We start from the raw sequence: 14,446 nt of genomic DNA, 5'->3' as shown, positions 1-14,446 counted from the left end.
GCGCCCGCGGGCCCCACCTGCGGGATCGGACGTTTTCTGGGTACGCGCGGGGTACGCGCAAGGGTCGGGATTTGTGGGGAGGGGTGTGGGGAGGGGCGGGGCGCACCTGGTCGGCCATTTCGGCCTGCCGCTTTTCTTCTTCTTCAAGCAGACCACAACATGGCTCTCTCTAAAAAGAAAGGCTCAGGAGGTGCGCAGGGAGCTGGGGGAGGCGCGCGCGATGTACCCGACGAGTGTTCGTGCAGGCGTCGTCACACCGACGGGTTGAGAGATCGCAAACGGATTGCTCTGAGCCCTGAACTCCTCTTGATTCAAAGCGCAAAAACAACAGCTCAAACTGCCGATGTTTGAGCAGCATGACTGCCTGTCGCATCGAGAAACTTCATCTCGTAGTATGCGCCTCGTCGGCGTCGTCGCCGCCGTCGCGAGGGCGCAGCAGCAGCTCACGGCGGCTCCGCGGTCGCCGCCGTCGGGCGTCGGGCATGGGGCGTCGCGGCGCCGACGTCACGACATGGTCGCGGTCGCGCCGCCCGTCGTCGCGAAAGCACAGCGGCGGCGGCGCGATCGTGCGCCGCCGCGGGGCGCGGACGCGGATCATGCCCGCCTCCTCGGCCTCGGCGGCCGATGTCCCGCGACCGCTGCCCCATGAGGCTGCGGGCTGCCATCCCCCTTCCCGCCCGAGGGACAGGCTTGGACTGGAGGCGGGACGACACTCGCGTGATGCCCATCCCGACCCAGAAGAACGAGGACTCGGCGCGGGGCGACGGGGTCGTCATCGGCAGCTGCCGCCGTCACAGGTCGTTGCGATTCGGCCAAGTCCTCGCCCCGGTCCCCAACATGTGCTCAACATCAAGAATCCTTTCGTTGAGCCCATCCCAGGGCTGCCCCCCGATGGACTTTATAAACACGCTCGTGTGCGCCACCGCGGCGCCGGCCCCGGTCGACGAGGGCTGGTACGTCGTCGACGCCCGCGCGCCGGTCGTCGCGCGGCCCGGCGGCGACCCGACGGGCGTGTTTCTCGCCGCCCGCGAGCGCGTCTTCGTCGTCGAGTCCGAGGTCGCCGGCGCCGGCGCCTACGCGCGCCTCTTCCGGGGCGGCTGGGTCGACGCGTCGGGCCTGCGGGCCGCGCCCGCGCCGGGGTCGTCGTCGTCGGCCAAGGGGCGGCCCAACGCCGAGGCCTTCGCGACGGATTTAGACGACGAGGTGTCGCCGGACATGGCGGCGCTCGTGCGGACGTGCATCGGCTCGCCCCCGGGCTTCCTCGACGGCTACGACGGGCCGTCGGGCGCCGGCTGGTACGCCACGCGCGAGGCGACGCCGGTCCTCGCGTCGTTCCTCGACGAGGCGCCGGCGACGGGCGCGATCGAGCCCGGCGACCGCGTCTTCGTCGTCCTCGCCAAGGAGGTCGCCTGGCCGCTGCGCGCGGCTCCGGGGGCGGCGGGCGCGACCAGGGCGCGCCGGCGCGCCTCGACGACGACCCGCCGGAGGCGCGCGCGTGGCCCGAGGGCGTGGCGACGCCGCGCTGCTCGCTCGAGGACGACGCGTCGGCCGCGGGCTGGTTCGCCGACGACCGACGCTCCGTCTTCGTCGCCGAGCGCCTCGACGGCGCACGTGGTAAGGCCCCCTATTTGCAGCTATCAGTCTAGGATGCCGTTTTGGCTCGAGGTGTTGGGCTATATAATTCTCTCGCGCGCCGCGGCTGCGTGCGGCCGCGCAAACCTCGGCGCGCGTCGCGCTCCACGCGGCGTAGTCTTCAACTTCGCTCGACCACTCGCCTCCTCTCGATCTGAGCTGAGGCGAGGCGCCACTCTCAGCCGCGAGTCGTGTGCAGCGCGTCGCAGCCGTGCAGCGCGTCCGCTGGCGCTCGCGTCGCTGCCTACATCGCGTCGCCGGCTGCGCGCGCCTCCGCCGCGCCCGCGGCCGCCGCGGCCATACCATGGCGACGGCGCTCAAGGAGATGATGGGCAAGCAGATCTCCGTGATCACCTGCGACGGCCGCAACATCGTCGGCCAGCTCCGCGGCTACGACCAGGTGCGCGCGACGCGCCGCACCGCGCGAGGAACGCCCGGCGCGACCGCGGCGCGCGCGCCGCAGGTGACGAACGTCATCCTCGACGAGTGCCACGAGCGCGTCTTCTCCCTCGACGCCGGCGTCGAGCAGGTGGTCCTCGGCCTCTACATCATCCGAGGCGCGCCGCGCCGCGCCCGCATACGCCGCCGTCGGACGCGCGCGCGTCGCTCGATCGCGCGCGGGACCGCGGCGACGCCGCGCAGGCGACAACATCGCCGTCATCGGCGAGGTCGACATCGAGCTCGACGCGCAGACGGACTTCTCGGAGCTGCGCGCCGACGCGCTGAAGCCCGTGACGCACACCTAGGAGGGGCCGGCCCGCCCCGCGCCGCGCGCGCCGCCCCTGTGATGTTGTTTCGTCCGTAGTACGTACTCGGCTTACGGCGCGTCGTGTCGTCCGTGCGCGCCTTACGAACGGTCCCCGCGTGGCGCCGCCTACTTCGTGCCGTGTTTGCGCGCGGCGTCGACGAACGCGGCGACGTTGGCCTCGGGCGTGGGCTGGAGGACGCCGTGGCCGAGGTTGAGGATGTGCTTGCCCGGGCCGCCGGCGCCGTCGATGCACTTCTTGACGGCGTCGTCGATGTCGGCGACGGAGCCGAGGAGGAGCGACGGGTCGACGTTGCCCTGCACGGGCACGGACGGCCCGAGCTGCGCGCGCGCGTCGGCCATGTCGACGGCCCAGTCGAGGCTCAGGGCGCTGTAGTGGGCGTCGCCGGCCATGTCGCGCTGGAGGCCGAGGTAGGACGAGCCGCCGTTGGCGAAGAAGAGCACGGGCACGCCCGGGTGGGCCTCGCGGACGGCCGCCGCGACGCGGAGCGCGTAGGGCTTGGAGAAGGCGGCAAAGTCCGCCGGGTTGAGCTGGTGGGCCCAGGACTCGAAGACCTGGACCATCTGGGCGCCCTCGTCGATCTGGTGGATCGCGTACGCCGCGACGGCGTCGGCCATCGCGTCGAGCGCCGCGTGCGCCAAGGCCGGCTCGTCGTGCATCAAAGCCTTGATCTTGAGCGCGTGGCGGCTCGCGCCGCCCTCCGTCGCGTAGGCGCACAGCGTCCAGGGCGCGCCGACGAAGCCCACGAGCGACGTCTTGCCCTCCGTCTCCTTCCGCAAATTACGGAGCGTCTCGCCGACGAACGGCAGCTGCGCGCCCGGGTCGAAGCCGCCGCAGGCCTCGACGAAGGCCGCGATGCGCTTGGCGTCGCCGAGCGTGTCCGTGATGAGGGGGCCCTTGCCCTTGACGACGTCGAAGTCGACGCCGAGCGCGGGCAGCGGCGTGAGGATGTCCGAGAACATGATGACGCCGTCGACGCCGAAGGCGCGCCAGCACTGGAGGCTCAGCTCCGTGGCGATGTCCGGCGACTCGCTGCGCTCCCGGAAGGGGATCTTGTCGCTGTACTTGCGGAAGTCCGCCATGTAGCGGCCCGCCTGCCGCATGAGCCACACCGGCGTGCGCTCCACGTCCTCGCCGCGCGCCGCGCGCACGAGGAGGTCCGCATCGCCGGCCGACGCGACGACGGGCTTCGCGGGCGTCGGTTTCGTCGTGACGGAGAGCGCCGATGCGGTCGGCAACGCGCAGGCGAAGAGTAAGGCTGCGATCATGCTCATCTCTGCTCGCCTGCAAGCTCAATCACGGATGCGATATCAACATGCCGACCGGGCTGTGAGACCTGCGGCGCACGCCTCGGCCGACGCGCTACGGATCGCCGGGATCTCGCGAGCGGCGCACACGCCTCGGCCGACGCGCTACGGATCGCCTGGATCGTTCCGGACATCGACCACAGACTCGATAGCGTGGAGTTGAAGGCGGTCGTTGTCGGTCCACACTGCTCCCACTCCTCCTCCGCATAATTTGTTCTAGTTGAAGTAGCAGATGTCGCGCTGGAGAAAGCGGCACAGTGCCCCGATCAACGTACATCTAGGTGCACCCGTACGAAATATTAATAAAGATCAATCATCGAATTCCGGCCGGCGGAGCCAGAGTCATTAGTCGTCCATAGAGGCTGTACGTCGACCGCGCGCGCGGGCGCGGTGTCGCGGCGGTCCGCGGGCTGAAATCACGGCCAAAATTGGGTTATGGTCGTATCAAAGCAAGTTTGATGATATTCGCGCGTTAATTGCACGTTTGCGATGGCTTTTTGCGCGCGGTCGCTGGTTCGGGTCGCGAAATCGCAAGATTTAACTTCAACAAAAGTGCTGGAGTTCAACAAAAATGTTGACTTTTAAATCCAGGCTATCAGAATCTGAGTTTTGATCGGTGCACTGAAGCGGCAGCGTGATGCAGGGCGATTCGCGACTCGCCTCCATCACGCGCTTGAAGCCGCCCTGCGGGCCCTATGAAATTGGTGTAGCCCTTGATGGTCCCCCTGCAGACGATCCAGGTCACCCAGGACGCGTTCAGCCACTTCACCCGACCCACCCGAACGACCGGCACTACTACGTCCAGTCGTACGACACAGCAGTCCGCGAGATCGCGTTCTACTACGCGCGTGCGAGGGTGGCCGACCTCGCGCGCGCGTCCCGACCTAGGCTACGGTCTTCTGCCGCCGAGGCCGGGCGCGGCCGACGGCGCGGGCCGCGTCGCAGGGCCACGTTGGGGCCAAGCAGGAGAAGAGCAGCGGTCCGGCCGGAGGCCTGGTCGGCGCGGCGCGCGCGATGAAGGCGCCGTAGGCCGACGGTGCACGGTTGTTGGCTTCGTCACTCGAGCACCTCGCGCGAGCGCGACGGGTCCGTCTGCACTCGCGCTCGCATTCTGCGCGGAGGCGCGTTTCCACGACTCCCGATCGGCACCCCGCTGTCTCGACGACCCACACAGCCCAGCGGACCAGCGGGGGCCGACGCGCACGCCGTCGAAACGCGCGCCCGCCTTTTTTTCGACGCCCGCGTTCGCCAAGCGTCTTAAATACGAAAATGTCGGACGACAGCGACCAAGAGTACGTCTACAGCGAGGATGAGGACGACTACAACGACGACGAGGACGCGGAGATGTCCGACGCCGACGCCCCCGCGGCCCCGCGGGCGCGGAAGTCCGGGAGCACGGGGTCGAAGGACGACGGCGCGCCGTCGCGGCTCGGCGACGGCGCGTACGCGCTCATGGAGCCGGCGGACGTCGAGCGCATGTTGGTCGCCAAGGCCCGGGAGGTGTCGGAGACGCTGGACGCGCGCCCCGGCGCCCCCCGCACCCCCCCCCCATTTTTTTCCAACCGCCGCCCCTTCCCGCAGGTCCCGCCCGAGTCCGCCGAGGTGCTCCTGCGGCACGTGGGCTGGTCGGCGGAGCGGCTCATGGAGGCGTTTTGGAGCGACGGCGAGCGCCTGACGGGCGCCGCGGGCGTGGACACGTGGGCCGCGGACGGCGGCGACGCGGCGGCCGCCGCCGTCGCGCTGCCGAGCGCCGAGGGCACGGTCACGTGCCGCATCTGCTTCGACGACGTGCCCGCGTCGAGCGGCCGGAGCGCCCCCTGCGGCCACTTCTTCTGCGAGGACTGCTACGGCGGCTACCTCGCCAACGCCGTCGACGAGGGCGCGAGCTGCGTCATGGCGACGTGCCCGGAGCGGGGCTGCGCGACGCGTGTGCCCGGCGCGCTCTTCGCGGCGCTCGTGGACGCGAAGCGCGTCGACCGGCGCCGGTCCTTCCGGCTGGAGAACTTCGTGTCCTTCTCCAAGGACCTGCGCTGGTGCCCGGGCAAGGGCTGCGGCCGCGTCGCGCGCGCGGGCGCGGGCGTCGGCAGTGTCAAGTGCGCGCCGAACGGCTGCGGCTGCAACTTCTGCATGCGCTGCGGCGAGGAGGCCCACAGCCCCGCGTCCTGCGGCCTCATCGCCCAGTGGACGGAGAAGTGCCAGAACGAGTCGGAGACCGCGAACTGGATCCTCGCGAACACGAAGCGGTGCCCAAAGTGCCAGACGCGCATCGAGAAGAACCAGGGCTGCAACCACATGAACTGCTCCCAGTGCAAGTACGAGTTCTGCTGGATGTGCATGGGCGACTGGGCGGACCACGGCGCGACGACGGGCGGCTTCTACAAGTGCAACAAGTACGACCCCCTCAAGGCCGAGGCCGACGACGGCGCCATGGACGACCAGGCGCGCGCGAAGCGCGAGCTCGACCGCTACCTCCACTACTACAAGCGCTTCCACGGCCACGACCAGTCCCAGGCCTTCGCGACGAAGCAGCTCGAGTCGACGGAGAAGCGCATGGTCGAGCTCCAGGAGTCGACGCACGGCTCGTGGATCGACGTCCAGTTCCTCAAGACGGCCAACGAGATGGTCATCGACTGCCGCCGCGTGTTGAAGAACACCTACGTCTTCGGCTACTACCTCCCGACGCCCGCGAAGCGCCAGCGCGAGCTCTTCGAGAACCTCCAGGAGCACCTCGAGCGCTTCACGGAGACGCTCTCCGAGATGACGGAGCTGCCCCTCGACCAGATGGACCGCTCCGAGATCGTCAACGTCACGCGCGTCACCGAGTCCTTCCTCGCGAACCTCATCCAGGGCGCGGAGGCCGGCCTCGACGTCCCGGACGACGACGCCGCGCCCGCCGCGGCCGCGGCGGCCTGACGCGCCCCCGCCCCTTCGTCGCTCGTCCTGCCCCTTTCCCCCGCGCCGCGCCGGGCGCCAATACGTACAGAGATACGACCCGAGGACGTCTCCTCATCGGGCGGCGGCGTCGTCGACGGCTGCCGCGGACGACGGCCCTGTCGGCGGCGTGTGGGCAGCAGCCGCATCGAGAGCCTCGAGCTCACGAGCAACCTCGAGGCCGCCTCTGGCATCGTCGGGCGCGCGGCGACCACCCCGCGCGGCGTCGCTCGAGACGCATGGCGTCGTCGCCGGAGAGCCCGCGGCGCGAGCCGGGCCTCGTCGACGCCCTGTGCCTGCCGCCGAACTCCTGCGCCGGGTGGATCGGCCCCGTGCTGTTCTGCATCAGCATCGCGGACGCGCTCGTGCTGGAGCGGACGAGTAAGCCCTGGCGGTCCTGGCTCCTCCAGGCCGAGGACGTCTGGGAGCAGCTCGCGAGCGCGAGCGGCGTCGCGATCGCGTGCCGGGGCCCCTTGGCGCGCTACTTCACGATCGCTTCCTGGCGCCGCGTCTGCGTCGAGTGCCTCGGCGAGCTGAGCCGCGAGCTCCGGGGCGAGGCGCCGCCGCTCGGCGACGGCGCGCTGGCGCCGGGGGACCTCGTGGCGCTCGCGGACGGCGCCGTCGGCGAGGTCCTGGGCGACGCGCCGGGTTTGAGGGACGGCGAGCGCGTCTACAGCGTGCGCGTGGGCGCGCACCGGACGAACCAGACGGCCGTGCGCCGGGACCGGTGCACGCCCCTGCGGCGCCACGGCGAGCAGTGGTGGCGCGCGGCCGCGGCGCTCGACGTCGAGGACGCGGCGGCGCGCGACTTCGTCGCCGGCGTCGCCGGGCGCCACTGGCGCGGCGAGCCCGGCGGCGTCTTCACCTTCGGCGCCGCGCGGGCGACGCCCATCCACTACCGGCGCACGGGCGGCCGCTGGGTCTGGTCGCCGGACCGCGTGAACTGGATGGCCTGCACCGAGGTCGCGCCGCAGGGCGCGCGGTGGCGCGCGCAGTCGCTCGTCGAGGCGAACCGCCAGATCGCCCGCTTCCTCGAGGCGCGCGACCCCACGCCCCGGCCCTGGAACCTCGAGCCGACCGTCGCCGAGCTGAGCCTGGCGCCCCGCGCGCGGCCGCCGGACCGCCGCGCGGACGACGTCGCCGCCGCGCGCTCCGCCGCGCGCGCGGCGTCGCCCGACGCCCACGGCGGCATCCTCGGCCTCGCCAACACGCACGTCCACGTCGTCCACGACGCCTTCGCGCCCCCGGCCCACATCCTCCACGTCGACCCGGCGACGATCCAGAACCACGCCGGCGGCTGGCTCCACAGCCACGACGGCGGCGCGACGTGGCGCGACGGCCTCGGCCCCGCGGCGGCCAACGTCCGGAGTCGCGACCTCGACGAGGAGGAGGGGCACTAGGCCTCTTGCCGTGTTGTTTTACGGGGGGGCTCGTCCGTCGCGCGCCAGGACGCTCCAGAGGGCGCCGTCGGGCACGCGCGGCGCGAGGCGCCGGTCGACGAGCGTCGGCGCGGCCGGAGTGGAGCAGGCGCGGTTGCTCCAAGCGTCCCAAACGACGTCAACGTGCGAGGATACGTCCGCACGGTGCCGTGCTCTCCGATAGCGCCGGGCACGATGGGCGGCGGTGCATCCACTGCAAAAGCCCCCGAGCCGCCCAAGGAGACCAACAGCCCGCGCGTGACTTTCTCCAACGCCGCGCTGCAGCGGCGGAGGGCGCGCAAGAAGCAGCGGCAGAAGGCCTACGAGTATGCCCTGGTGCAACACTTCGACGCGACGAAGACGGGCGCCCTGAACCGGGAGGAGGTCAAGGCGCTGACGGGCCACATCCTCAAGTCCACGGCGGGCGACGCGGCCGTCGTCGTCTCCGACGAGGACATCGACGAGATCATGAAGATCGGCGGCAGCAACTGCAAGGCGGAGATCACGCTGCGCGACATCCCGATGGCGCTCTCGGTCATCGAGGCCATCAACGAGAAGAACGCCGAGGTCGGCGAGCTCTTCAAGAAGTACGACACCGACGCGTCCGGCGCGTTGCCCTACGCGCAGCTCAAGCCCCTCCTCGCGGAGATCAACGAGGGCGAGGAGCCCACGGAGGCGGACCTCCAGTACGTCCTCAAGCAGGCCGAGGCGGGCGCGGAGGTCGGCATCGGGAAGACGGAGATCAAGAGCGCCATCGCCTGCTGGTACTGCCTCTGCGACGAGGGCCGCGACGAGGTCTGAGGCGCGGCGAGCGGGGGGCCGCGTGTTCTAAGGTCGACGCTCCCGAGATCGCGACGGGCGTCCGAGGCTCCCGCACCGGGCGGGGCTGGGCCTCCCGCGCGACGACACACGCGCCGAACACAACAACAACAGGTTACCTCGCGCGCGGCGCGGCTCGGGCTAGAAGTCGACGTTGCCCGTGATGGACGGGAGGGACTGGACCCCCAGCGGGATGGACGCGACGGAGTCCATGGACGGCGTCCGGAGCGAGTTGAAGATGGACGCGTTGGGCCCCGTCGTGAACGTGCCGTCCTGCGCGGACAGGAGCAGCAGCGCGCTCTGCTTCATGTTCTTTCGGTGCTCCTGGTGCATGAGGAAGTCCTTCTGGAGGTTGGACCGGCTGTGGGCCTCGTGGGCCTTGGCCGCGCGCACCTTCGCCCGGCACTTGCGCACGTTGTCGAACGCGAGGCGCTCGAGCTCGTGCATCTTCGCCATGCGGTTGCTGTGGTAGACGCGGACCATGTGGCCGCTGTAGGTCGGCCCGCAGTCGAGCTTGTGCTTGGCGTTGTGGATCTGGTGGTACGTGTTCATGTTCAGCGACGCGATGCGCCGCTTGTTGTCGGCCTTGAGCTGCTTCTTCTTCGACTGGTCGACGATGTGCTTCCAGACCGTCGGCGTGCTGTGGTCGATGTGGTAGTCGCTGTGCGGCTTGCGCTGCTTGATGGTCTTCAGGGCCTTCTTCTGGTCCCGGTGCTGCCGCTGGAGGTCCCACTTCTTGGATAGGACCGACATGGCCGCCGCGGCCCCGCGGGCGCTGATGGGCTGCCCCTCGAGGAGAGCGGCGCCAACATGAAACCTCGTATCTGGGCGTATCTCGCGCGGCGCGCCCCCGCGCCGCTACAAGTGAAGCTACCTCTTACCGCGGGCGAGGAGGTCCGCGAGGCGCCGGACGCCGCTGGCGTTGGGGTCGCTCGCCGTCGCCTGGGCGAGGTGGGCCTTGGCGGCCTTGGCGTCGCCGTCGAAGAGGCGGACCTCGCCGAGGGCCGCGTGGGCCGTCGCGGACCGCGGGTCCAGGGCGAGGGCGCGGCTCAGGAGCGCCTCGCCCTCCTTGACGGCGCCCGGGTCGCCCGCGGCGAGGGCCCGCTGGGCGAGGAAGCGGCCGAGGTCCGCGATGGCGAGCGCGTCGTTCGGCGCGGCCGCGACGGCGCGCCGGTAGAGCGCGCCCGCGCGGTCCGGGTCCTGGAGCTTCTCCTCGCAGAGCACGGCGAGGTTGTAGAGCGCGTAGGCGTGCGTCGGCTTGGCGTCGATGGCGCGCTCGTAGAGCGCCGCGGCCGCGGGCACGTCCTTGAGCGCCGCGTCGAGCATGACCGCGTAGTTGTAGCAGGAGTTGGCGTGCGTCGGGTCCACGGCGAGGGCCTTCTCGTAGACCTTGCGCGCCCGGTCGTAGTCGCGCTGCACCTCCGACAGGTAGAGGCCGTAGTTCGACATCGTGTTGACGGCCGTCGGGTCGCGCTTCACGGCCTTCCGGTAGAAGTCCTCGCAGCGCGGGTCCTCGGGGCGGATGGCGTGGAGGAGCACGCCGTAGGCGCCGAGGGCCTCCGGCGACTCGCCGTCCGCGGCGAGCGCGCGCTCGAGCATGGCCTCGGCGCGGTCCGGCGCGCGGCGGCCGTGGCGGAGGAAGTTCGCGTACTTGACCATGACGTTGATGAGCGGCGGCTCGATCTCCAGGGCGCGCTCGTAGGCCGCCTCGATGTCCTCGAGGGGCCTCCGCGCGACCTGGAGGTAGAGCGGGTGGTTGCCGACGCAGAGCGGGCAGTCGGCGCGCGCGCGCAGGCCGGCCTCGTAGAGCTCGCCGGCTTTGGGCACGTTGCCCTGCTGCTCGCAGAGCGACGCGTAGGACCCGCAGTAGTGGGCGTAGGCCCGGGCGAGGTGGGCCGGCGTCTCCGGCGGCGCCGCGCAGCTCGACAGCGCCCGCTCGAAGGCCTGGGCCGCGTCCATGCCGTTGCCCCCGCGGCCCATGAGGCACTCGCCCAGGGCGCCGAAGGAGAAGAGGTCCGGCGTCTCCTCGGCGGCCGCCTGGAGCCGCGCGACGACGGCGTCCGCCGAGTCCCCGTCGTCGGGCATCGCAGCCGCGTGATGGGCTGCCAAACGGAAACGGTTCAACAACAGGGGCATGATGCCGCGCTAATTGGGCAGCCTAAAGCCTCGCTCGCGCTCGAGCTGCAGAAAAGCTCGTCAGTCGCCATGTGCACCCGCGCGCTGCTCGCATCGCTCGCCGTGGCCGCCGCGACGCGCCAGACCCTGCCGCTGGCGGGCTACGACGTCGTGGCCTACTTCTCCCTGGATCCGGCGAGCGAGGGCGTCCTGGGCAGCGCCGACTTTGCGCTCAACTACACGCGCGAGGACAAGCCGACGGGCCAGACGTGGACCTACGAGCTGCGCTTCGCCAACGCGTCGAACCGCGCCATGTTCGCCGAGGCGCCGGAGAAATACCTCCCGGCCTACGGCGGCTTCTGCACCTGGGGCATGTCGAAGGAGTGGGGCCCCGCGTGGCCCTGGGCGCGCGACTACCTCGGCGCGCCCGGCGGCGCGCGCGACGGCTGGTTCATCGTCGACGGGGTCCTGTACCTCACCTTCTTCCGCTTCATGACGCCGGACCTGCTCGCGAATTTCTCGGACGTGAAATCCGTCGCCGACGAGCGGTGGGCGGGCTGGTTCGGCGGGGCGAGTTACGGCCCGCTGAACTACGGCTGCGACGCGGACACGTGGTGGGGCGACACCTGCACGTGGACGCCGCAGTACAACGAGGGCATCGCGAACGCCGCGCGGCCGTTGAGCGACGCGTGCATCGCCGTCATCGACACCTACTGCTTCGACCACCAGCAGGGCGAGAACGGGAGCACGACCATCGACGGCATGAAGCCCTGCCGCGAGTGCCTCGAGACCCACGGCCTGGCCATCCTCGAGCACGCCGAGTGCAAAGAGTACCGCGAGACCGCCAGCCTCAACGAGACGGCCGTGAACATCTACTGCATGTAGGCCTAGGTAACGTGGGTCTTTTCGGTGTAGTCGATCTAACGTGAGTCTTTTCGGCGGGTGCGTTCGTTGCTCAGACGGTGGAGAGGAGGCCGCAGCCCACGCGCGTGCCGGCCTCGTTGTGGATGACGAACGCGCGGCCCTCGACGGGGTAGTCGCCGTCCAGCGTGAAGCCGCCGGCGACGTCGAAGGTCGCGGCGCCGGCGGTCGTCGAGTCGTAGGCGTCGTAGGTCGTCGTCCAGGGGTCCGAGCTCATGCCTTCGTAGTAGTGGCCGCCGACGGCGTCCGCGTCGGCGCACGTCTCGCCGCTGTGCACGTGCGCGCCGCCCGCGGCGGGACCGAGGGGCCCGTCGGCGATGGCGACGGACACGGCGATGTCGTCGCCGGCCTGGGCGACCATGACGTGGCCCGAGATGACGGCGAGGAGGCCGCAGGCGATCCGCGTGCCGTCCTCGGCGTGGACGACGACGGCGCGGCCCGCGACGGGGTAGGCGCCGGAGATCGTGAAGCTGTCGAGCGCGAGGGACACGGACGCGTCCCCCGAGGCGTCGCTGTCGTAGTTCGTCGTCCACGGATCCGCGTCCATGCCCTCGTAGTAGTGGCCCCCGACGTCGTCGGCGCTCGCGCAGGTCGTGCCGGAGTGGATGTGGAAGCCGCCCGTCGCCGAGGCCTCGAGCCCGCCGAGCGTGCCCGTGAGCTCGATGCCCGCGTCCGTCTGCATGACCATCACGGACCCCGTCACGGCGAGGTCGCCGTCGTAGCCCGGGTAGGGCCCCAGCGTCGCGCTCTGCATCATCGCGTAGCCCGGGTACGGCCCTATGGAGGCGTAGACCGCGTCCTCCAGGACGCCGCAGCCGATGCGCGTGCCGTCTGCGGCGTGGATCACCACGGCGCGGCCCGCGACGGGGTAGGCGCCGTGCAGGGTGAAGTCGTCGAGCGAGAGGCTTGTCTGCGACACGCCCACGGAGTCGCTCTCGTAGTTCGTCGTCCACGGATCCGTCGCCATGCCCTCGTAGTAGTGACCCCCGACGTCGTCGGCGCTCGCGCAGGTCGTGCCGCTGTGGATGTGGTAGCCGCCGGTGACGGACGCCTCGAGGCCCGTCAGCGTGCCCATCATCGTGATGCCGTCGTCGTCCGTCTCGGAGACGACGACGACGCCCGAGACCGCGATGTCGCCGGTGTAACCCGGATAGGCGCCGATGGAAGCGACCTGGTACGTCGAGAGCGCGTCGTCCCGGCTGCTGCCGTGGCCCTCGTCGTACTGCTTGACGACGGCAGCGATGGAGCCCACCAGGGCAGCTACTACGACAAAGGCGATGAGGAAGCCCCGCAGGCTCGGGCCAGTCTCGGGTTTCTTTCGCATCGTCGCGCCGCCGCCTTCCACATCCAGGTTCTTCATGCTGGCTGCACACGGATGGTGGCTGGATCGCGGCCACACAGAGCGACTCGGAACTCGAACGCTCCGAGCGCGCTTCAGTTTCGCAACGTGAAGCAAACGAGAGCTCGTTGAACTACAAGTAGAGAACAAACAAGGATCACTTACGGCGCGCAGATGTCGGTCAGCGCCGACCGGCCGAGCCAGAGCAGCCCCGGGTCGTTGCGCTTGAGCACGAGGACGTCGCCGTCGTCGCCGGACGTCTCCCGCTCGAAGCCGCAGGCCTCGAGGAACGCGAGCCCCGCGGGGAACTTGCCCACGGTGCGCAGGAAGCGCTTGTTCGCGAGCTTGACGCGCTTGAACTTGGCGTCGTCGCGCTCCGCGTTGCTCAGGATGACCTGGAGCGTCGTCGCCGCCTCGGCGGCCGCCGCCGCGCCGACGCGCTTGAGGGACGCGGACGCGGAGAGGATGCGCGCCTGGCGGCTGCCCGCGTCCGCGGGCGCCGGCGGGGCGCCCGTGAGCAGCGCCTCGAGCGCGACCGTCGCGTCGCCGCCGGCCGCCGCGAGCGCGGTCTCGGCCGCGCCGCGGCCGAAGCCCATGGCCTCGAGCGACAGGACCTCCGGGGACGGCGCGGCGGGGGCCGCCGCCGGCGCGTCCTCCATGGGCGTGTCCGCCGCGTCGTCCTCCGGCGCCGGCGCGTCGTCGGCCAGGGGCGGCGCGTCGTCCGCCGCCGGCGCCGGCGCGTCGTCGGCCAGGGGCGGCGCGTCGGTCATGGGCGCGTCGCCGTCCGCCGCCGCCGCCGCGCCGTCCGAATTCACCGCCGCGCCGTCAGCCGCCGCGCCGTCCGCCGCCGCGCCGGCCGCGCAGTCCTCGCAGTCGCACTCGCCGTGCGCGAACGCGCCGACGGCGTCCATGCTCCGGTCCGGCTTCGGCTTCGGCGCGGGCGGCGGCGCGGCGCTCGCGCCCAGGCGCCGCTCGGCCGCGGCGGCCGCCGCCGCGCGCGCGTCCGCGGGCGGCGCGGGCGCGGGCGCGGGCGCGGCCGCCGCGGGCGCGGGCGGCGCGTTCGCGACGGCGTGCGCGATCATGGCCGCGGACATGCGCTCGCCGGCGTTGATGGCGCCGTTGCCCGCCTCGCGGCGGAGCTCCGCGGCGACGACGTCCTCGACGGGCGCCTTGGACGGGTCCGACAGGTCGGCGAGC

The 14,446-nt window shown here is 71.2% G+C and overlaps 3 protein-coding genes across 3 annotated transcripts; 2 read left to right on the top strand and 1 right to left on the bottom strand.

Moving 5' to 3' along the window:
- Positions 1 to 1,936: 1,936 nt before the first annotated feature.
- AURANDRAFT_23509 (hypothetical protein) lies at positions 1,937 to 2,378 on the top strand (the record flags this gene model as incomplete). Its single annotated transcript, XM_009037006.1, has 3 exons — positions 1,937 to 2,032; positions 2,096 to 2,219; positions 2,275 to 2,378. The coding sequence occupies 3 exons, from the start codon at positions 1,937 to 1,939 to the stop codon at positions 2,376 to 2,378; spliced, it is 324 nt and encodes a 107-aa protein (XP_009035254.1).
- Positions 2,379 to 2,468: 90 nt separating this feature from the next.
- Positions 2,469 to 3,685, bottom strand: AURANDRAFT_71143 (hypothetical protein; the record flags this gene model as incomplete). The annotated part of the gene is made up of 1 exon (XM_009036644.1): positions 2,469 to 3,685. One exon carries the CDS (start codon positions 3,671 to 3,673, stop codon positions 2,507 to 2,509), a length of 1,167 nt encoding a protein of 388 aa, XP_009034892.1.
- Positions 3,686 to 4,858: 1,173 nt separating this feature from the next.
- AURANDRAFT_36706 (hypothetical protein) lies at positions 4,859 to 6,701 on the top strand (the record flags this gene model as incomplete). Its single annotated transcript, XM_009037007.1, has 2 exons — positions 4,859 to 5,224; positions 5,288 to 6,701. The coding sequence occupies 2 exons, from the start codon at positions 4,976 to 4,978 to the stop codon at positions 6,617 to 6,619; spliced, it is 1,581 nt and encodes a 526-aa protein (XP_009035255.1).
- Positions 6,702 to 14,446: the final 7,745 nt, after the last annotated feature.

Source organism: Aureococcus anophagefferens (assembly GCF_000186865.1).
Source record: "Aureococcus anophagefferens unplaced genomic scaffold AURANscaffold_5, whole genome shotgun sequence".
NCBI lineage: Eukaryota > Pelagophyceae > Pelagomonadales > Pelagomonadaceae > Aureococcus > Aureococcus anophagefferens.
This window is presented reverse-complemented; position numbering and strand designations above follow the sequence as displayed.